Source organism: Lactuca saligna, chromosome 8 (assembly GCF_052625555.1).
Source record: "Lactuca saligna cultivar CGN05327 chromosome 8, ASM5262555v1, whole genome shotgun sequence".
NCBI classification, from domain to species: domain Eukaryota; kingdom Viridiplantae; phylum Streptophyta; class Magnoliopsida; order Asterales; family Asteraceae; genus Lactuca; species Lactuca saligna.
Window position 1 is genome coordinate 23,292,520 of NC_136424.1, and position 22,275 is coordinate 23,314,794.

At 36.0% G+C, this 22,275-nt stretch overlaps 2 protein-coding genes across 3 annotated transcripts; one reads left to right on the forward strand and one right to left on the reverse strand.

Moving 5' to 3' along the window:
• The first annotated feature begins 340 nt into the window (after positions 1 to 340).
• LOC145011264 (uncharacterized) lies at positions 341 to 1,313 on the forward strand. The gene is made up of 2 exons (XM_078969949.1): positions 341 to 789; positions 1,037 to 1,313. The coding sequence occupies exons 1-2, from the start codon at positions 460 to 462 to the stop codon at positions 1,172 to 1,174; spliced, it is 468 nt and encodes a 155-aa protein (XP_078826075.1). The 5' UTR covers positions 341 to 459; the 3' UTR covers positions 1,175 to 1,313.
• Positions 1,314 to 1,346: 33 nt separating this feature from the next.
• On the reverse strand, positions 1,347 to 7,056 carry LOC145011260 (phosphatidylinositol-3-phosphatase myotubularin-1-like). Of its 2 annotated transcripts, none has more exons than XM_078969945.1 (19): positions 6,853 to 7,056; positions 6,641 to 6,709; positions 5,939 to 6,010; positions 5,405 to 5,476; positions 5,159 to 5,228; positions 5,000 to 5,049; positions 4,635 to 4,924; positions 4,465 to 4,538; positions 4,314 to 4,377; positions 4,174 to 4,239; positions 3,988 to 4,087; positions 3,780 to 3,893; positions 3,526 to 3,695; positions 3,343 to 3,427; positions 3,052 to 3,276; positions 2,900 to 2,959; positions 2,764 to 2,828; positions 2,389 to 2,668; positions 1,347 to 2,291 (listed from the first exon to the last, which is right to left on the reverse strand). In XM_078969945.1, exons 1-19 carry the CDS (start codon positions 6,970 to 6,972, stop codon positions 1,776 to 1,778), a joined length of 2,562 nt encoding a protein of 853 aa, XP_078826071.1. In that variant the 5' UTR covers positions 6,973 to 7,056; the 3' UTR covers positions 1,347 to 1,775. The 2 variants fall into 2 exon arrangements, with proteins under 2 accessions (XP_078826071.1, XP_078826070.1); XM_078969944.1 differs by having other exon boundaries at positions 6,641 to 6,712.
• Positions 7,057 to 22,275: the final 15,219 nt, after the last annotated feature.

Sequence of the window (22,275 nt, forward strand, 5' to 3'; positions counted from 1 at the left end):
ACAGCTTTTTATGAAACTGAAATATAACTAATTTATTATATAAAAAATATTTTTAATAGAAATAATCACAAAAATGATGTTTTCACAAATTTTTAAATAAATAGCAAAAATAAAACTCAGTTTCAATATTTATCACCTTTAAAATAATTTATAAGTTTTAAAAGTATTTAACAACTTTTCTACGATTTTTTTTACTTTTAAAATACTTTATAATTGTATATTTATAAAAGTTATTAAATGGGTCATTAAACCCAATAAAGATGGGCCTAGAACAAGAAATTAAGGCCCGCATTACCCTGTCATGCTGTACACGCGTCTTGTATAGCGAGTGGCTGAGTGCCACCCTCGTTAGCTTCACCAAACGCACCTCCAGGCATCTCCATTACGGAATCTCCACCGTTTTGACGCGCGCGCTCACACTCACAGTCACACATAACATTTCTTCAAACTGAAAAAACAATGGCGGAGAAAGGAGCTTCGATGGTTCGCAAACCCGAGGACGAATCCAGTGGGCCTCCTAATCCTTTGCTTTCGGTCATCTCGAAGTTCACTAAATTTGTTAACTCCCGTTTTCCACCACCACCAACGGCGGAGAAAGACGTAGTGAAGGTGGAAACGGAGAGCAAAGGGAGCGGAGATTCAATTTTTCGCAGTAGTGAAGTGGTGGAGCCAGAGGTGTCGAAACCGGTGGTTGTCAGGTTTCCTGATGCTCGGACGACGACAGTTCCTCCGTTGAAGGTCGAAGCGGAAGAGTTGGAGCAAGATACCAATCCAGTTGTTCTTTGGCAGGTATGAATGGATGCGTAACACTTTTTTTGAATTCATCTATCTGAAGGTAATCAATCTCTCAACCTTCTATAGAAAATATACTCGTTAATCCAGTGGGAATAAAAGAATTATGCTGTTTTGAGCACAATCAAAGATAGTAGAAGATATTATTGAAATTTCATACTGCAATTATGGTTAGGTGATGTAGGATTATTGCATCATCATTCATCATTGATCATTAATAAATAAAGATGATATTTGAAATCAGGTTTACGCAATTGGAGGTTTTTTCGTTTTGAGATGGGTGTTGGCAAGATGGAAAGAGCGAAGGGCAAATAAGAAGAAGCCATCAAATGAAGATTCACCACCAGCAGCATCAGCATCAGCATCAGGAGCCGATGAATAGCCATGTAAAATGGTCTTTGGATTCAGTTTACTTGTAAAATGGCACATAATCAAGGAGGAGTGTACTCTTTGTTTTTACCATGTATAAAACCCGGAATTTAATCGTTGGTCGTAATCCTTAATACATCCTATGCTTTATATATCGAAATGCAACATAAAATACAAAATTAAAAGAGCATGAAACCAGCACATAAGCACATTAATATCTAGTATGAGTTGCTTGTTTTAAGTTTTGAAGTTTTAACCAACAAAAATGTTGATGAACTACTTTTACATCTATAGTTTCAGAATTAATTAATACCCCTACACTAATAACTAGTACCTAGTACCTACCTACCAACAACAATCTGTACAGTGTACACAACCACCCACCGTCCACCTCAAAAACAGAGCCATGAGAAACGAGCACCTCCTGTACAATTAATTCATTCCGAAAACCAAACATCATCCAAGAATATAATTTAGCAAGTTTTTCCCTTTCAAACTAGGGCTTGATACTTTTCTTTATCCAGTGGTTTTTTTGTTCTTGTTTCTCCCTCAGACTAGACTGTACAATATCCCGAATGTCGCCTATTCTTCCTAACGGGTAAATTTGTCATTTGTCATTTTGGCTGAAAGTAGCTATCATAGATAGACAAACGGTCAAAAGCATCATAGTTGGCTCTCAAACCTACAAACTGGCTCTCAAGTTGAGCACAACCAGCATCAGGCCACTTACACCCTCCCTCCCGTGTCCTTTGCGGGCACAAAGACTCACAAACCCTAAGAATCGGGTTCTCAGACACATCATTGTTGTTATCAGCAGTTATGGTAACCGAGATGGGCATATCCGTCTTTTCTTCACTACCTCCTGTCTCCCTCATTGAAGATGATGTTATTCTTTGTGGTATGTCGGCTACATTGGTTTCAATGTCAATTGTACAGTCATCATTCCCAGAAACATGAATCCTACACCCGAGTGATTGTATGGCTCTCTTTATCATATCGTTTTCTCTGTTTGCTTTTCTTGCCAGATTCATGGCTGAACTGCTCACTTGTTTTTCGTTTCGTATCTCCGCTTTCACTGCCTCCATTGATGCAATCGCTTCTCTTGCTTTCCTCTCAGCCACGTCCTTTGCCTGTTCATACAAATATATAATATCATTTTATTACCAAAGCTTTATAAATATAGATAAAAAATGGAGGTGGTTGTGAAATTTCAAATGTGAAATTTACCTTTTGAAGTTCAGAGATCTTTTCTACCATATTCCTACACTGAGCTTCCACCTCACCAGCTTGAGCTTCTGAAGGACACGACCACCTGAGATGGAATTGGGGCCACAAGGTCGGGGCTAAGGCGGCAGCTGGTGGTAGTAAAGGGCCATTGTGTTTTGACGGATCATAGAAGAGGTTGTAGTGCACGTGAGAATTTCCCCCTGAAGCACGTAAATCATCTAAATACATCCACATGCACCCACACGCCTCAGAAACACCAAATTGTTCCCTTTCCTTCTCACTGATTTACAAAAATCACAACTCTTTTACTTTAGTAGGCGTCTAAAAAACTATAAATTGTGATGCTTGGTATGTAAAATTGAAAGTTATACTTACTTATTGCACAGAAAGTTCCCAAAACGACATGAAAGCATGCAATCTAGAAAATCAACCAAAAAAACCTGCAATGCAAGACATGTTACATGATAAAAAACAACAAATAATTATTACTGTCTTCATTAAAAAAACATACCGATGAGAACTCAAATGCAAAAGGGTACATTCGTAATAACTGGGAGACGCAATCGACCCACTGTGAGATACAACATTAACGAACACGTTAAGTAACGATCTATAAATAAATAAATAAAATAAAATATATGAACATGGATACATGTGAGAGACCTGAAGAAATATTGGAGAATAATTGTTTGAAGTCTGTGTTTGTGTTTGTGTAGAAGCTGGGGATTGTGATGAGAATGAACCAGTTGTTTGACGCATGGGTGATGATGGGAAATTTGTACTTGAAGACTGTCTGGGTAATTCTGAACCACTCCCAGATAAGCTTGCCATTCCTGCCCTATCTGAAAATGGATGCCCGAATGCAAGCCAATCTTTTTCCACAAGTGCCTACATGCATAAAAGTATTAAAATTTTATATCCTATTTTGACATGAACAATATTTCCATTGAATACCTGAAATCCCTTTATGGTGCGATAATATGGATCAAGCAACAAACTTGCAAGTGCAACTAGCTGTGTTGTTCTGTCCCATCCATCACTGTACAAAAACAATTATTATATACTTTATTTATTTTGTAATCATATAAATATAATACCTTTTATTTATAAAAAGATAATAAAGCAAAATAACTTTACCTGCAATGAACAAGCACAGATGCAGACTCTATTGCCACACGAGCAGCAATCCAAGCAGATCCAGCCAGAACATTCTGGATGTGTATTAGCCAACCACTGTCACCAAGTGTCGATACAGAAGCAGACATACTGCTTAAATTACCTCCACCCCATGTCCATCCACCATTTCTCTGTTCAAACATTAATCATTTCAAGATAGATATAAGAAATTTCAAACTCCAAAAAAAAAAAAAAAAAAAAAAGTACAATTATACCAAAAACGATGACATTCCATCTGAAGATTTGGTTCCATGTGTATCCAGGTAGTCTCGGAGGCGAACAAGGCTTTCCCTCATAGCATGGATGTTATCTATCCCAAAAAACACAATCTAAAAACATAACCCAATGTTAGCAATTTAAAACTATGGAGACTAACATTTTTACAAAAAACATATTTATTTATAGCTCAAACCTTTGACAGACCTCAGACTGGAAATAATTGGAAGACGACTCCGATCCGCCTCCCATTGCCCCATTTGCCAATGCATTTTTCCGAGGTCTTGCATCCGCTATATATAACTTCCTAAAAAAAACAATATTAATTTTATTAGATCAGAAAGAATATACTAACCAGTGAAGCAATTGATCATAGAAAATTCATGATTTTACCTGCGTCCTGTCTTTCCACCAGACAGTTGAGTGCAGAGAGCACCCACCAGATTTTCATCAGCATTGCTGCATTAAAAAAAATTATAAGACAATTTTACCCATGCATTCTCAGGGGTAGTAAACAGTAATAGCAGCATTACCTTCTCATATTCATCATCAGCCCAACTAGTGGTTGGGAAGATCTTGCAAGAACAGCTCCAGTGCCTACATGTGATTACAATTTAGAGCATCAATCAGATGCCAGTGATATAAATTTTGAAGAATTTTTCAAACAAAAATGTGTTTTCTTACGTGCATCACACCATGATATTGTAGGTAATCTACAACGTGCACGAAATTTACAAGCTTGAAGCACATCCTCATCTCTAAAAATCAACAAGCAGACAAAGTTAACACAAGATTGAAACAATTGGAAAGTGGGAATTGGGAAAACAACTGACATATTGACATACATGCGTTACCTGATGGATTTTGGTAATAGTAAAGAAGAAGGGTAAGTTGGACACATGTCATAGTTTGCATTGATGTCACTGATTCTCCACCAATCATTAGACAAGGTGAATGAACCATCTTCAATGGAGGTTACTGATGGAATATGTGATTCCATTCCAAGGAGGCGTATGTATTCATTCACCAGACGCACTCTAGGGCTTGTATTGCTGAATCTTGAAGGCCCAGAAGAAAAAGTGTAAAGATCCCACAGCCTTGGAGGCCTTGCACACCTTAGTAATGCCTCAAAGACAGCTCTTCTCTGCAAAATTCCAAATCACATGGAATATATTTATCAATAAATAATGTGATCTTAAATCAGATAATTGAAAATTACCTGTTTGGTTCGAGGGCGAAAAGCAAATATAATAATTCTCATGTCTTTTCCTGAAAAACAAAAAGCATCATGGATATGTGATTTCTTGGTTGACATCGATTTGGAACAAATTAATACTAATTACAACATGTTTAAAAAAAATAAAGTATTGTATCATACCAACGATTTGAAGAAGCCTTCGTGAAGGAATCTTGTCAGATTGCCTAGGACCTGATTGTTGCTTTGTAACCTATATTCTCATAACAGATTGTTCATAAAATCAGTATATCATGAAAGAAAAGATAATTATTGGAATTAGAGATCACAAATTTGCCCACATTTTGCATTGTTAAGTGAAGAAATGATATGGAACCACAGAAGCTGTAATATCAAACTAAATTTACATAAACATAATGCATAACTTACAATTTTGCTGAACTTTTCAATAGTTGCCAATGGTATAGTTCCTAGTGCGATAATATCCCTGGACCCTTCACTCTTCAAGAAAAAAAAAACAACAAAAAGTTAGATATAACATACAGGAGCATTTTCAAATACCATCAGATGCATAGTGTTAATACTTAATATAACCAAATATTATAAGATGTATTATAGGAGGCAAAAGAGCAAACATGCAAATTGATATAAGCAGACAATGCATGTCCTTGAGTGACACGATGTTGAGTACACAATCCTAAAATGGTTATCTGCTAGCTTTCAAATTTTATATTATTATCTAATGCCATATGGGCCTACCACTAATTGGAACAAACAAAGATGCAAATTTCTTTCAATGCACTACTAGCAAAATATCGACCTTTTTGGTCAATCCCATACATAGATAGTTGTTTATATAGATTTAAAGTGTGTGGATTTTAAACAAACTGGGAAAATACGATGAGTATAACTGCTATGCAGAAGGAGTGCATAAACTAAAAAGTTCAGTAATGGATAACTTACCAAAAAAAGAAGACGAAAATTGGTCACAAACAAGGTACCTGCTTCATCAGTGTTAACAAGAACGCCATACCCCTAAAATCAAATTACAAAAACTCAGAAAAATATTTTCATTATGTTTATAAAATTTCAGGAGCAAGCATACAAGATTATCATATGGACATAGATTAACAAGCAGAGAACAAGGACTACTCAATCCATTTTCTATTAGTTGTTTTAACTAAGAAAGCATCCATATCCCTTTGATAACAGAACACAGTGTAATAAAAAGGAGAAACTATTCATGTAAATGTTACCATGTACATTGTAAGTATTGTCTTCGAACATAGAGATAAACAGTCATCTGCAGGCCTGTTAATCTCTATTCAAAACAGGCCACAATTTGATTATGGATGGAAATTGAGTTACTGTTCAATTTGGAAACTGAGATTAATTGCCAACAATTTTTTTCCTAGTAAATTGAACTTTATGGCAAGGAATACAAAAGTACGTAAGTAAAACTAGAACAGGCTGGCTTTATATTACAACAGATTCCATATGAAGTTCGTATTCCAGATGTACTTGGTTGCATACTTATTGAAGTTGTCCTTGAAGGAAGGCACTAATATGTACATAATATAAACTACAAAGCATGTAGATAATAATAAAAGAAAAAACAAGGCTGAGAATTAGTCAATTGAAAAGTTAATCAAGTCAAAATCTTACCTCAGCGATAACCTCCTCAGCTTCGTACAAAAAATCAGATAATCCATGAGGAACAGGCCTTGAAACAGGCTGCTGTGAATTCCACAAAAACAAATATGACCAGATATGAATTCAATTACACAAGATCGAAGATACATTTGTGATATGGTGAGGAATTAAAAAAATTGAGTAATAAAACCCTAGGGTTACAAGGCAGAAGAAGAGTATATTACATCGATCTTGGTCCACTCAATAGCGTCCCAACTACCGGCTCCATCAATCTTGTCGGACTCACCGAGTCGACTATCGGAGTCACGGAGGGAAGTTGTCCGTCGATTTCTTGGCATCGCCATGGACGTCGAAACTCCGGTGATGATGGTGAGAGGAGAGAGAAAAAAGAGGGATTCTGATTTTCGGACGAGTTTGGTTTTCTCAGCTGTTTTTATGGGGAAATCATTTATAAATAAAATAAATTATTACTCAACGAAAAAAGAAACAAATAAAATAAAAACAAGATTTTGGTAATCGCCACGCAAGCAAGACAAAGTGGGTCCCGTATAATTGTTATGTAGAGGAGTAATAGTACAAACTCAGTCCTTTAAATATTCATTACAGCGCATGTTCAGTACCTGGAGAAACGTTTTTCTCAATTTTATCTAAAATAGTCCATTTCACCTTATTTAAATCTCCAATAGTGTCAACAAATGACTATCGGATGAAGGGCATTTTATCTTTATCTTTGACTTTTTTCATTTTCAAATTTTCATTCTATCTTTTTATCTTTGATTTATTCCATTTTCTTTGCGCTCATCTTCATTTTGCTTTCTTATTTATTTTATAAAATCAAAATGTTTAAAAAAAAAAAAAAAAAAAAAAAAAAAAAAAAACATTATCAAATACAAAAAAAATCGAAATTGATTTCGCGTCAACTTGTTTGCTAACTTAAATGAGGTATATTATCCAAAACATAATTTATTTTAGACGAGACAATTGTTCGTTTGTTGTGCAAAATTTAAAGACGGTTTGATCGGATAAAATATGATTGAGTATGAACATGACTGGATCAAAGCACTAATTATATTTGTCTATGAAACCTTATTGTCTCATTACATATGATTAGTATTTGATTGATTGTGTTGAATGCATAAAATATCAATTTTATCCTTTTATTTTGTTTTGTTCCGAATAAAATCTATCAATTTAAGAAAATAAAATATATCAAATAACCTTTTACAAGTAAGAAAAAAGAAAAACTATTGTGCGAGTATTTTTCATTCCAAAAGTTATCAAGGAGGTGGGTGCGTACCGAAAGCTTTCTTCACTTTTTATCTGTCAAGTCATCATTTCTCTTATTTTTCTTTTCTTCACCAAATGTTAGACCCGAGGGTATGGGAGAGATATTTCCCTCACTTTTTGTGAGTCATAACATTATTTCTCTCATTTTTCTTTCTCTCACCTAAAACCCAAGGAATTGATGGGAAGGGTTTCACTTACTATTTTTTTTAAATAAAATTAATTGATTTTCATGATTTATAATTTTTAGATTAAAAATAACCAAAAATTTTAATTAAAAAAATGCATTTCATTAATTAAAATAAAAATTACAATAAACATAAGATTTTAAAAAACTAGAAAAAAAAACAAAAACACAAACTAAAATCAAACAAACCAACAACGACCTACGGAAAATATTTTTTCATGATTTTTTTCCCTCTTCTTCATCACGAGCTCGAGAGCCGGTCCCGAGAGATGATCGGTATTTTCCATCAAAAATTTCATATCCTCCATTTCTTATCTCTCCGTCCGATCCTTTTTCCTTGCTTCTTCTTTTTCTTTGTCGAAAGTCAAACATTCGGAAAATTTAAGATTATATTGATCAAACGACGTTGTTATTTTTCGCATTTCGTCAACGTCCATGTTGAAATCAGATGCACCCGAAGAAGTCTCTTTTCCCTTTCTCTTCGTTTTGTCCCTACCCATTGTGCGTACAATTTCTTCTAGCTCGAGTTCGTCATCCTGATTTAAATCTAGACCAACCCGAGCATCGGAGGAGGTTGTGTAACCACTAGAGCCCGGTTTCGTTCGCTTTGATTGTTGGACTCCAAAAATAAATTATTGCTCCTATTTTTTCCACCTAGGAAATCGGACCAATAATTTCCAACAATCATGCCACTTGAATGGTTTTTCGACTTCCTCAAGGTAAAACTGCAAAGCTTCTTGAAGTATTTGTTCGTTGTCTTGGCCGCTTTTTCGTTGGGTTTTTAGGTTGTTGTACAACCCGTTTATTTTTTAAACCCCCTTTGCTATTTCTCGAAACTTCGAATTTAGTTGATGTTTCGTACGGTAATCGACACATTTTCCTAGCTCCTCTTGAAACCATTATAAAATGTGAAACCAAAAATGGTCTCTTAGTTGTGTGTTTCCTTGAATCGAATCTTCAGAAATATCAGCCCAAGCTTTGACCAAAACTAGCTCTTCGTGTGGAACCCATGTTGTCGGCTTTTGTCTTCCCGGTTGTGCGACACCCTCACGTGCTTGTTTTTTCCCTTTACGTCTTTGCGGGGGTGGTGTTGGTTGAGTTTCGGGAACCATCTCTAAATCTTCCGAGTCATCCAACTCATCGACAAGTTGGCGTTGTTGTTGGGTTTGGGGTTGAGGTTGATTCGGCGATTGTTGATCCGGAAACACAACAAAGTTTGAAAACATTTGTAGTGAAACATTTTGAACTTGGATCGGGTAATATTGTCCAACATTTTGTATTGGAATTGTAGTGGAGATTGAATGGGAGTATCGAATTGGGGGCGATAAACTCATTGTGATGATGATCGATAGCAAAAATATTTCGAGAATGGATGTTTAAACTCGAATCATGGCTTTTTTCCCTTCGATCGAAAGTTGATGTTTGATTGTCAGGATTCTTTTTTTTTTTTTTGAGAAAAAAATAGAAAGAATAGAAGGTTTGTTTGAATGTTGTTTGATGGTAAATAGTTATGTATTTATAGGTGTTTAAAAGGGTAAAAATAAAATAAAAAAATTTAGTGTTAAATGCATTTAGTCGTTGCTTATATATATATATATATATATATATATATATATATATATATATATATATATATATATATATATATATATATATATATATATATATATACACTGTTAATCAACAACTCATTCACAAAAAAAAAAAAAAAGTCTAGCCAATCACAAACGAAGAGAGAACGCGGGAGAGCCTCCCCTCACCCCTTCCCCGCGCCGATGGTGCGGTGTTCTGCCAAGCGGGAAGCTTCCCGCGGGTCTTCCCCACAACCATTTCGCCCGGCCTTAGGGTGTGTGCGGGAAGCTTCTTTCATTTTTTTAAATAATTAAAAAATTACATTAAAATAACTAAATAAACAAGATTTAAAATTAAAAAAAAAAACCAACAACAAATATTAAAAAACACAACCTAGAAAACACAATTAAAATCCGAATAAAAAAACAAAATATTTCACTCGAAATCGTCGTATTCGTTATCTCCATTCTCATCGGCGTCATTCTCGTCATTGTCATCAAAATCCTCGCTATCGATGAACATATTAAAATCCTCATCTGCTTCGTCAAAAAAATAATTGTGCCAATACTCTATCGGCGGATAAATGTGAGCCCTATAAACATGCTCCACCAAATAATCACGAAAGGGCGTGATGAATCTCATTATCGTATACTTCTCTTTTATTTGCCCTATACTCTTGCATACCTTCGACATTTGGCAAAACTTTTTTCTCGTTGTATCGACATATCGCTCTTCCTCCGTCTTCAAGAATCATATTATGCAATATGATGCACACATACATTACGTGTTGCAACATTTTCACTTCATATGACCATGCCCCAACTACTAGTACTTGCCAACACCTATTGAGTACACCAACTGTTCGCTCCATGTCCTTCCTAGCTGACTCTTGCGCCTCTTTAAACTTTTTTCTTTTTTCGTCGTTCAGACATGTAAACGATTTCATAAAAACAGATAATGGAGGAGATATACCGTCGGTAAGATAGTACTCGCGCTTATATGCCTCATTTTCTTGAGAAGGTACATCGTTCGACTTTCCAAGGTAGATATCATTGAATACCAACGATTGGTCAAGAGCATTAATGACGTTGTTTGCACCAGTTGGACAAAAGAATGCATTTCATATCCAAAGATCATGTGATGTGATTGCTTCTAGAACAATCATCGGCTCTTTGTGGTCGCCTCGAATGTACTGACCACGCCATACATTGGGGCACAATGCCAAAGCCTAATGCATGCAATCAATACTACCTAACATTCCTGGGAACCCATGCTTGTCTTCATGCACTGTGTACAACTGGTGGACATCATTGATAGTTAGTTTGCACAAATATTGTAGCTCGTACACCAAAGTAATAGCTTTGGAGAACTTGTACACACATTTCCCGTACGGTACGCCCGAACATCGTTAAATACTCGTATCATTTGTCTGCGGCCATGCCATATGCTAACTGACGAATTACAGTCGTGCATTTTTGAATTGGAGTGAAACCTCTTTTGCATTTATCATCCAACTTCCATTGGAAATGGAAAACGACCTTCAAAATTGCCAACAATACATAAAAATATCTCCTTCCTCACCTGGAACCGTCCTTGAAACTTTTCAGTGTACACATCATCATTTGCAAAGTAGTCTTCTATAAGACGATTGTGTCCAGCTTCACAATTTCTATGCAAAGATGGTTTTCTTGGTTTAGTCTGTGGATGTGAAGTTTGACCTCGTCGGCTTTGAAAATATGCAACACTCTTCGTCATCACGTAACCGACAAATAATGCATCACCGTGAGCCGTCGAATTGGACGACGAAGATGATGACATTGTGTTTTAGTGTTTTTTTAAGAGAATGCATAGAATTGAGTTAAAATAATGTTGGGTTGGGTTGGTATTTATAGCGGGGGAAAGAAATTATACATACATACATATATATATATATATATATATATATATATATATATATATATATACACACACACACACACATTTCCAATTACGTTAGCGTTACCAAATAAATAAATAAAATCGGCCAATAGGAATTAGAGAGTAAGTACGGTGTAACATCCCAAAAATCCAGGGTAAAATTTTCATTTTTATTTTAACCAAAACACTATTGCAACTTGTATAAAATACTGAAAAACATTTCAAATAAAACAAATATCAGAGTCTAATCCCAAAGATCACATATTGCGGAAATCATGGGTGTATGCGTTGCGATTGTCCCGAGCTCTTTCATTTGAAATCTGGATGTACCTTAAACCAAAATTGAAAATTGTAAGCACGAAGCTTAGTGAGTTCCTGAGATACCACATACCGTACATATCAACTAATCCATACATGTCATTCATAACCATGAGCCATACATATCAAAAATATATCATAATCCATAAATGTGTTATGTGGTGCACATAGACTTGACATTATGCCACGAGCCACCTCATGGTCTTTCTTGCCAGGTCGGAGGCCACAACCCTGGGTCTTACAGACAATTGCCAAGAGCCACTTACTGGTCTTCCATGCAAGCATCACAAAGACAATTAGCATATAAATTATACTACTAAACCAATTACTTGCCAGAGTTCAGACTCCGGTCTTGCATACAGTGTGTCAGGAGCCACCTCCTGGTCTTTCATACATAATGCCAAGGGCTAACCCCCTGAGTCTTCATACTGTACATAAACCAAATGGGCCGGCATTGGTGCCTTTGACCCATATAAACAGTGAAGAGACTCACCTCGTACTGCTGAAGTCCCGCGAATAAATCTTTGGTTGTTGGCTGACAGATCCCCTAACCGTCAACATCAAAACAAAACCCAATTAACCATTTGGGTTTCAATGCATAACCATAAATACACACTTAGGGTAAAAGGACCATTTTACCCCTAACCTAGCTTGGTCCAAGACCAAGGCCCAAACTCACACTCTGAAGACCCAAAAGCCAAATAATCAACCAAGGCCCAATTATGGCCTAATTTTCCAAATTTGACCTAATCCCTTTACATGGGCATTACCTTAAAGTCCATCCAAATATACCAGTCCATATACTTGTTCTTAGGTGGCTCATCAAGAATCCAAACATCTAATCCCAACTCAAAACCCAACATAATTAGGGTTTTCACATAAAATGATGATCAAGGTCGAGTGTTCTTACTTAACTCATTAAGGACTTAATCCATTAAGTCCATCATTCTACTAGGTCAATCACATGATGCGTTCGGGCATAAGTCATAACTTCAATCCACTGGTCCAGAACATGGGTCCCGACAAATCCAAAACTAACATCTCCAAAATTAGGATTTTCTGAACCCTAATTAGGGTTTCCAACCCAAACACAAGCCAATTAGTCCAATTGTTAAGTTTTGGGTCAATTAGAGTTTAACTAAGTCGGGCACCACCCACTGCCACCTCGGGCGGTGGTGGTCGATGGCGGCTCACAGCGGAAGCCACCACCTCGTGGTGGTGGTAGTTATGATTCTAAACCAAAACACCTCAAAAGCATCCCAAATCGCAGTCCAATCACACACAAGTGCACACAGTCACCCAAGGTGGCGGCTGGTGGTGACATAATGTGGCAGCCACCACCTCAAGGTGGTGGTGGCATGTCTTCCTTGGTTTTCTGGAGAAAAATGGCTCATACAACAACACAAACACCTACAGCAACATATATACTCGAACATACATTCACCCAGCCACCTCCTAGGAGGTTGACGTCGCCAGAATTGACGACAACAGCAGCCAAATGCCACTGGCAACAACAATGAAGTACACAACGTCAAACACACCGATAAGGACGACGGTGAGGACAGAGGAGTGGCGGCTAGGAATACCAGAAACTTCCTGGTTGCTTACGACCTACATCTCGCCGATCACAACTCAAAACTTTGGTATCGGTGCTCTTCCGGCTGCCCGCGACGTCCGGCAGCGAGGTTGCGGATGATGGCGCTCGACAACAACGTAGCAGAAAGCATGCTAGCACTCGTAATCAGCTTGCAGGTGGCATCTGATAAGTTTCTCAATTAGCGTCCAACTCGTCGATTTCCTTTCACAAACTCGTCAAGTTGGTTCATAAAAATACACGACCCAAAGGTCTCCAACACATTGATTTTCCCAACATCAACTCGACGTGTTGGACCCTAAGAAAAGGGATTTATTTCCACAATTAACCTTCTAGATTTTGAATGTTACAACTCTGTCACACTTAAATTATATTTCATCCTCGAAATCAATCCTTACTAACACTCAAATCAAAGCAAACAACTTGAGGAACACAATCAAAATTTCTGCACATAAAACAGTCTTCCCAAGACAACTAAAATCCAAACTGAAACTCCTATCCTGACAACAACAATCAAACCTTCAGCCCATGCAAACCACTTATACTTTTCTGAGACCTAAAATCTATAATAGTATGACTCCCCGACAGACTCCACACGCTAAAACACTCCATGCCAAACTCTCAACGAATAACATACCAACATAAAACTTCCAGCCATGATCCTACAACGGACTATCAAAATCTACTGAAACCATCCTTAGAATAGTTCTTCAAGCCCGATGAAGAATGAATCCTCAATCTCTTGAATAAAAACCAATATTACCTCACCTGAAATCCGAAACCTAAATTCTCAATGGTCTGACTCCCTGTCACACTTCCTGTTGGGTTTTGGTATAATACAATATCCTATGGTGCACATACAACCCTAAATACATTGGATCTATGTTTTCACAAATTATACATGCAAATGGTTTCCAAGGCATTAAACCTATAACTAGCATGCATTTGACATAAACCATATAATATACTGGTTAGGGAAACATACCTTTTATGTGGCTTGAAGTCTTGATGTATTTGGCCTTAAGAGCTTAGCACCAATAGTATGAAATGCCTCAAATGGAATCACAACACACCTAGGACAAAGGTGGCTCTTGAGAGAGAATTCCATGCACCAAAACACCTCCATATTTCTCTAAGAAAAGAAGTGGTGATTTTGGCTATGGAGTAACCTATTTATATGTAGGATTCCAAGGGTCATGGGTATAACCCATAATCTATACTCATGGGTTTTATGATCCATGGTTCATGTGGCCCAACTCTTTATGTATCCATACATAAACTTGGTCCAATAGGGATCATAAGCCCAACACATATAAATATAACTAATTTTCATAATTAGTCCCCATAGATTTAATTAGTCTCTTTTGATTACTAAGTTAATTCCAAATTAATTCTTGATCGATACTAATTAAAACATATGATTTCATATTAATATATTATAACTTATAATATATTAATAAACCATAAATAACCTTCTCTCAAAAGTCCATCCTAACAAATTGTCCTGATAATATGCAACCCAAATGGACCATGCTACTCTCGGGTCAAGTACATACCAATAATAGTTATGGGCTTAGACATCTAATCCAACAGTCTCCCACTTGGATAAGTCTAAAACTATTATTGCAAGTACGCCTTCATAACCCGACTAGCAATCGTAGCTCTTAAAGCCGCTGTCGAACTCTGAACAAATCAATGACGCGTCCATTAGATAAGGGATCATATATTCCTCCATTCTAAATATCATATGGACTGAGACATGGATTATAATCATTCTCTCTGTCCATTTGTTGTTTCCCGATTTCCGATTTATGACGACTGACTAATTGAACAAATCAAATCAGTCCTGGCCCGGCCGAGCACTTCCATTTGTCATCATCAAATCATCGAGGGGCCCACATATATCGCTTTTATCCCAAAGGTAAAAGGAATGGATAAACTTCGACTCCTATGGCTTGTTCTACTACTTGTTGAATCATACACAAAGGCACGTTTTATAGCACCGAGTTACCAAATGCGTTTTCGTGCAATCAATGTACAACCAACTCATAGTAACAACTCATATCTCTAGGTTTGAAGAATATAAGATATTATCGTCTTATGATCACTCGTGATAAAATCCATGAAGTGATTCCAATGAGCGCGGGTTGAATCCAATACTCAGAACTTATGAGCACTCATGAGTGTTGTAGCCCTTTGTCCAACATCTTAGACCTCTACAAGCCAACCCATGACAGTCTTGATTCATATCTACTTCCAACATATGACCGACTGTGGATGGTTTGAATAACTTAGTCATTCCGGAAGAATAACCTAGTTTATTCTGGAAGTCAAAACATGCAAAATGAAACACAAGAATAATTGAATCCAATATGGTATCAAAACCTATGAACATAAATAAAACACCTTTTATTTATCACCATATGATTACACATTATTCATTGTATATTGTTTCAACTATCAACTATATTCTTGAATTTAAAACAATAGTTGTCCCATGCTCCAAGCATGTACACTATGTTTTCTAAACACTAGTCATGTCATACACCAAGTATGCATACTATGTTTGTCTATGATCTTTACTTTGTGAACTAGATCAATTGAACATAACTTCAATGATTCTCTTTTCACACTCCTAAATCCTTACTGCAAATACAAGAATTCCAAATTCATGTCATTTACTGAAATCTGTTAGATTCTAAACTTATATGCATTGATCCTCTCGTAATGATTATGCATAAAGTCAGACATACTTGACAACAACCATTACAGAGAATTCCAAAAGAGATCAGCTCCTTAGAAACATCCTTCTTGCATTAAGTTTCCTAATCTTAAACAGATTGAAAATCTAACTTTGAAACATTTCCAGATTCCATTTTGACTATCACTTTTGAACAAGAGTTGCCTCCTTACAGATTATGTCAATATAGTCCTTCCAGAATTATCACTATACTTCCAACTGTCCTTGAGTAACCAATCTTTGATAAACCTTAGATTGTCCTCGATAATTGTTTAATCCTTTTAGTCATATCCAGTTCTAAACCTTTTCCCTTCTTAATGCCCCAGGCATTTGGAAAATTTTAGAATGGATGAATATAGCACATGTAATCGATCTTATATCCAAAGCATATGGGACACGATTCATGATGTCTCACATAAAGACTAAACCAGTCTTTTGCTATAACATTTCCATTTCTATTTGCCAAGTTCAGATTATGAAAAGGGATGCCGTAATCATAATCGAATTTAAGAACGCAAATAATGGACCCATATACAGAATTTCCTTATGTTGACCCATTCCAACATGAAATTCATATATATTTCCTTGACTAAATGATTAAAGCCTCACGATCTAAGCTTATAGATTTGAGATGAAGTATAATTTCCTCTCCCTTAATTATAGCAAAACAACTTTTCCCAATTGAAACCTTTTGTTTTCTATAATTAACATTGCTAACTTGCAATACTTATCATAATTATCATGCTCCCACTAACATGATGATTATTAGCATAACACTTATGCTCCCACTAGCTTTGACATGTACCCAGAAATCAACTGAACTTCTAGAATTCAATACTTTATTGACTTTCTTACCAAAGTTCAGATTTCTGATACTAGATTGCCTTGATAAGACTTTATCAATATCATACACCTCTCTTAGATAGCTCACATGTGTGTCTAAACAATTATGAAGAGGGATGCCGTAATCATAATGTTTAGACCTTTTGTCATTCCCACAATTGCTATCTACTCAAAATCTGCTTAGGGAAAGAGTTTCCTTACCATCATTTTCATGAATCGAAGAGCAACCTTATGACACTTAGATTTAATGGTGTATGTGTTCTTATCCATGTGAATTGTCAAAACCATGGTCACAAGACAAGGATAATGACAAATCCAAACTCATATGGACTAAACTCAATCTTAACTTCTTGCCACCTGGCAGCTCAAGGGCCTGCCATTGCTTCCAAGTTGTTTTGCAACACATTGAGAACTCTAAGAACTCATATGCAAAGCCAACTTTAACTGGAATGGGCACAGAATATGTCAACACGATAGGTTATAAACCTCAAGTCGTGTGCTAGTGAAGAACTTCAGGTTCTATTCTTGATTAGTTCTTGAGACTTTCAAGACCTTTAAGACTCCCACTGTCCTCTTGACCTATAAGACTCCCTTTTCAAACATCCAAGAGATAGTGTGGATTCTAACCAAGACAAACACTTCACACAATTGGCCTAAGTTGGTCTTTGTTTTATCCAAAACATCACAACTTACCAATTTCAAATGTACAAGAGTATAAAACTTTTACTCTTACATTTGACAAGTGTTTTAAACCTTCTTTGAGACATGTCACTCAAGTTACAATCTTGGAGTATGACTCTATGAATTGTTTTTGGAACGAAGTATGAATCATCTTCTTGATTTAACCACTTCAACAATTCATAGTTCCGCTTCTTAGCTATAAGAAAGCACTTATAGGATGAATTGTGATAAGGTCTCTAAATCATTAAGATGATCATAAAAACTGATACGAAAGTACTCTCCCATCTTTTCAGATTTGAGAAACTTCTATCCTTCTGCCTAATTTGATTCTTCTTATTCGCTCTGCCTTACATTGGAACCTTTTTCCAATGTCTCATAATTACACTTAAGCTTGTAAGTATAACCATATTTACTGAACTTTAGTAAATTATGACGAATAATCTTATTGATCTTTTGTGGTGGACTTGACCAATGCATAAGAATGTGTACTCGACCCCTTAGTCCTTTACTTGACTCACACATCCATGTGAACAAGTAATTAGTCTTAATTTTCCAATACTTGAAAGTTCTCATTCATCATGCTATACAACTTGCATGATTCCAAATTCCGGTCCAATTGAGACTTGGGTGATGAGAATCTTTCCTTATTTGGTAAATTTAGATATTACCACAAATGAAGGAACCAATTTCATATTTCCACTCTTGCTATTAATGGAATCATTTAAGCAACATTTTTTCCTCAAATACCATTGTAAGGATATTTTAAAATAAATAAAATCAAAATTTTATTTTATTTTGAAACTATGCGGGAAAACTTATCCTTAAAATCCATATGAAAACTTGTTGTTATCTATTCCTAAGAAATATCTCATAACTCCTAAGAAGTAGCTCAAGAATCCGATCTTCAAACTACGCGATAGAAATCCATCTATGCGATCAGATTCAGCGTATTTTTTCTTTAAGTTTCTTCACTTTTCTTTGATTCTTAAAACATTACCATGTGACCCAGTCACATCATGTATTAGGAATCTCATAATAGAAACTTAACAGAGTTAGATAGTGGACTTTACCTGAAGTAGAGTCAAACTTGTTGACTTTAACCTCCTTAGGTAAATTTGGCAACTTCGCAACCACTGCCCCTTCCTTTGGAAATATAAACATATGGACCCTTTGATAATGGTACACGGGACTATCACAGACTTAGCTTTTTTCCTTACCATTTGGTCAACCGAGTTGACTATGGCCGATCCCTTTCCATTGGGAAGAGAATGCTTTTTTGGATTTCCTGTGTCCCTATTGTCAATGTCCATCAAGTTTTAAGGAAGTTGATCTAAACAAATAGATAAGATCATTAAGGGTCATGTCATAGTCTGTTTCATAGGTGTCCCAAAGGAACTCACTATGTGACTTAGAAAGTGATTGAACCACCAACTTTCTCAAGACTTTGACACCCAACTCTCCCGGCTTGTCAATATGTGACTACATCTCCAAGATGTGGCCACACCTAGACCTTGCCTTGCCAACAGGGCTTCAGTGATCTTAAACTTTTCAAGAACTTGTGGGTTAGGGAGAATAATTGGAGGAGGTGAAAGAAGTATGATTTCCAAGGGACATCATCTTCATTAGGAAAGTTTGTTTCAAGAGATTTGGGAAGATCATAAATGTCTAAACTAGACATCTTTTGGGAGATATTCAAGATAGTTGATTTAAAGTCCTTAATATGACACCCAATATGAAATATTAAGGCTAGGACCCAACAAACTATTGTATAACTTAGAAGAGGGATGCCGTAATCCAAGCTATAAAATATTCGAAGGTAGGTGAATGACGATTCACCAATTTCCACCATGAAAAATGAAATAATAATTAGGTTTTAATTGGTTTTGAAACTCCTAGATCTTTGAGATTCATTGAACTGTTCAATGGCATGTTTCAATCTCGAGTGTACCTTTCAGGTTTTGTGACTGGGATGCCGAGGATCACAAAACAAGGTGTGAAGTAACCATGCAAATTACTTGGCACCCTTAAGTGTTTACCCCTCAATCGATGTGCCGGTTAACCACACACGCTCCATCGATACTATGATAAACATTAAGTTACCCTTTTCCTACCTTGTTAAATACAATTTAGTGTGCCGGTTAACCACACACGCTCCACTAACCGACTTAAACAAAGTGCAAAGTGTAATTTCATGGATTAGCACCTTATTCACATTTTCCTAAGTAACTAAGATTGGGTATTTATAAAAGGTTTAGTTACTTAGTATTTATCTTTAATACTTTTAATGAAGGGAGAATTATAGTCCTTGTCCTACCCGTTCGGCTAACGATCCTCCACCAGTCAAGGAAGCGGTGGGTGAGAGTGGAAACCCATTAAACTGTTGGATTAGTGTCTAAGTCCATAACTATTTTGGTATGTACTTGACCCGATGGTGCATGGTCCTTTTGGGTTGCCTTCACCAAAGCAACTTGATAGGATGATTTATGGAGAGTAAGGATTAAATATGATTTATTAATGTATTATGAGAATAATATATTAAAGGAGAAATCATATTGTTTAATTAATATTAGTCAATAATTAATTGGTAATTAGTTTTGTGACTAAAAGAGATTAATTAAACTTAAGGGACTGGAATTGTAATTATAGGATAATTGCAATTTGGGCCATGGATTGCCTTATATTAAGGGATGGACGAATTCTAATGGGAAACTCATAAGGAAATCGTCCATGGGCTTAATTAAAGGAGTCTATGGGTTGCTTAGGGCTTAAGCATCCAAATTAGGGTTTCCTTGTTAGATAACCCTAATAGCCCAACTATATAAAGACCCCTTAAGGCTAAAAAACGTGGCTAATGTTCTGGTAAGGGTTTACACACGTTTTTGGCAGCCTCCATCCTCTCTCCTCTTCATCCTCTTGCTTATGGTGTTTGTGAACCATTAGAGGAGTGACACTTGTGACTCTAAGCATTCCAAAGTCAATTCAAGGAGATTTGTGGTTGTTATTGCTACATAACAATCAAGGTAACATTATAATCCTGTTCTCATGTTAATATGATTATTCGAATGCTAGAATTAGGGTTTATAGTCTTGGATAACTTGCATGTACAATAGAGAAACCTAGATCCTAGCATTAGGGTTTGTATGAGCACATAGGATGTCTTATGACCAAAACCCATCAGTGGTATCAGAGCCTAGCTTGGTTTCAATTGTATTGATGCATTGTATAACTGTAAAATCATTTTTTGGGCTTTATGGCTGAGGAACTCGGCGAGTACCCCTCAACTCGGCGAGTACAGTGTAGTACTCGGCGAGTTCGAGCATCAGATAATGCTTATCTCGGGATTTCTTGCTGTTTTTGCATTTGGATAGTTACCATATCATGTTAGATCAATATAAATCCGATTTTATGATATATATGACTATATTCTTGATCTAATTAAAGATAATTATCAATTAACAAGATAATTGTTTCCTTATAAGATAATTGATTAATTATTTTGAGTAAATTGATAAATTGTTTTGCAAGAAATCATTAAATAAATCAAATATAGATAATTATGTGATTAAATGTTAATTTAGATTATTTGTTATTTGATGCTTGTTGTTATGAATAGTTTCATATTTTACCATTTACGTTTTATAGTTTAAATTTGAACCTAAAAGTTTTGTTGTTTTGAAATTTAAATAGTTAAAACCCTAATGTTTTGAAAAAGGTTTCAAAACTTGCCCTCAAGTTTTGGAATTTAAAAGTTGATTAAAGGTTTAATTAGAAATGTTAAATTCTAAAACCCTAGTAATGTTTTGAAAAGTTCAAATCACACCCTTATGGTTTTATTAATTAATTAAGGAGTATAATTAAAAGAGGTTTAATAAATCCATAAAAGTTTAGGTTAACCATTTAATTGAATAAAAAGTGTAATTGTTAAAGTTAACCATATAGTATTTTAAAAGTATAAAATACACCCTATACTATATATAACATTAAAAGTCTAACATTATATATATGTATGAGTAAAAATCAGTCTTACCGTTAGTAGGCCTCATTCACGAAGCTGGTCTATAAGGGGTGTTTAAGGAAATTGCCTATAAAATGGCGATTGAATGGGTATCCACTCTTACCCACCGCACTCTTGACTAGTGGAGGGTCGTTAGCCGAACGGGTAGGATAGGACGAAACCTTCCATTATAAGTATAATGAAATACAAAGTAACTAAATGTTTTTCAAATTCCCAATCTTAGTTACTTAGGCAAAAGTGAATTGATGCAATTCCATGAAATTACACTTTGTGCCCTTGCGAAGACGTTAGTGGAGCGTGTGTGGTTTACCGGCACACTAAATGGTTCTAAGCAAAGGTAGCAAAGGGTGACTCAATATTTGTCATAGTTCGGTGGAGCGTGTGTGGTTTACCGGCACATCGAATAGGTGATTGTAACATGTGAGGGCACCATGTAGTTTGCATGGTTATTCACACCCGCTTTGTGATCCTCGGCATCCCAGTCACAAACAAGAGG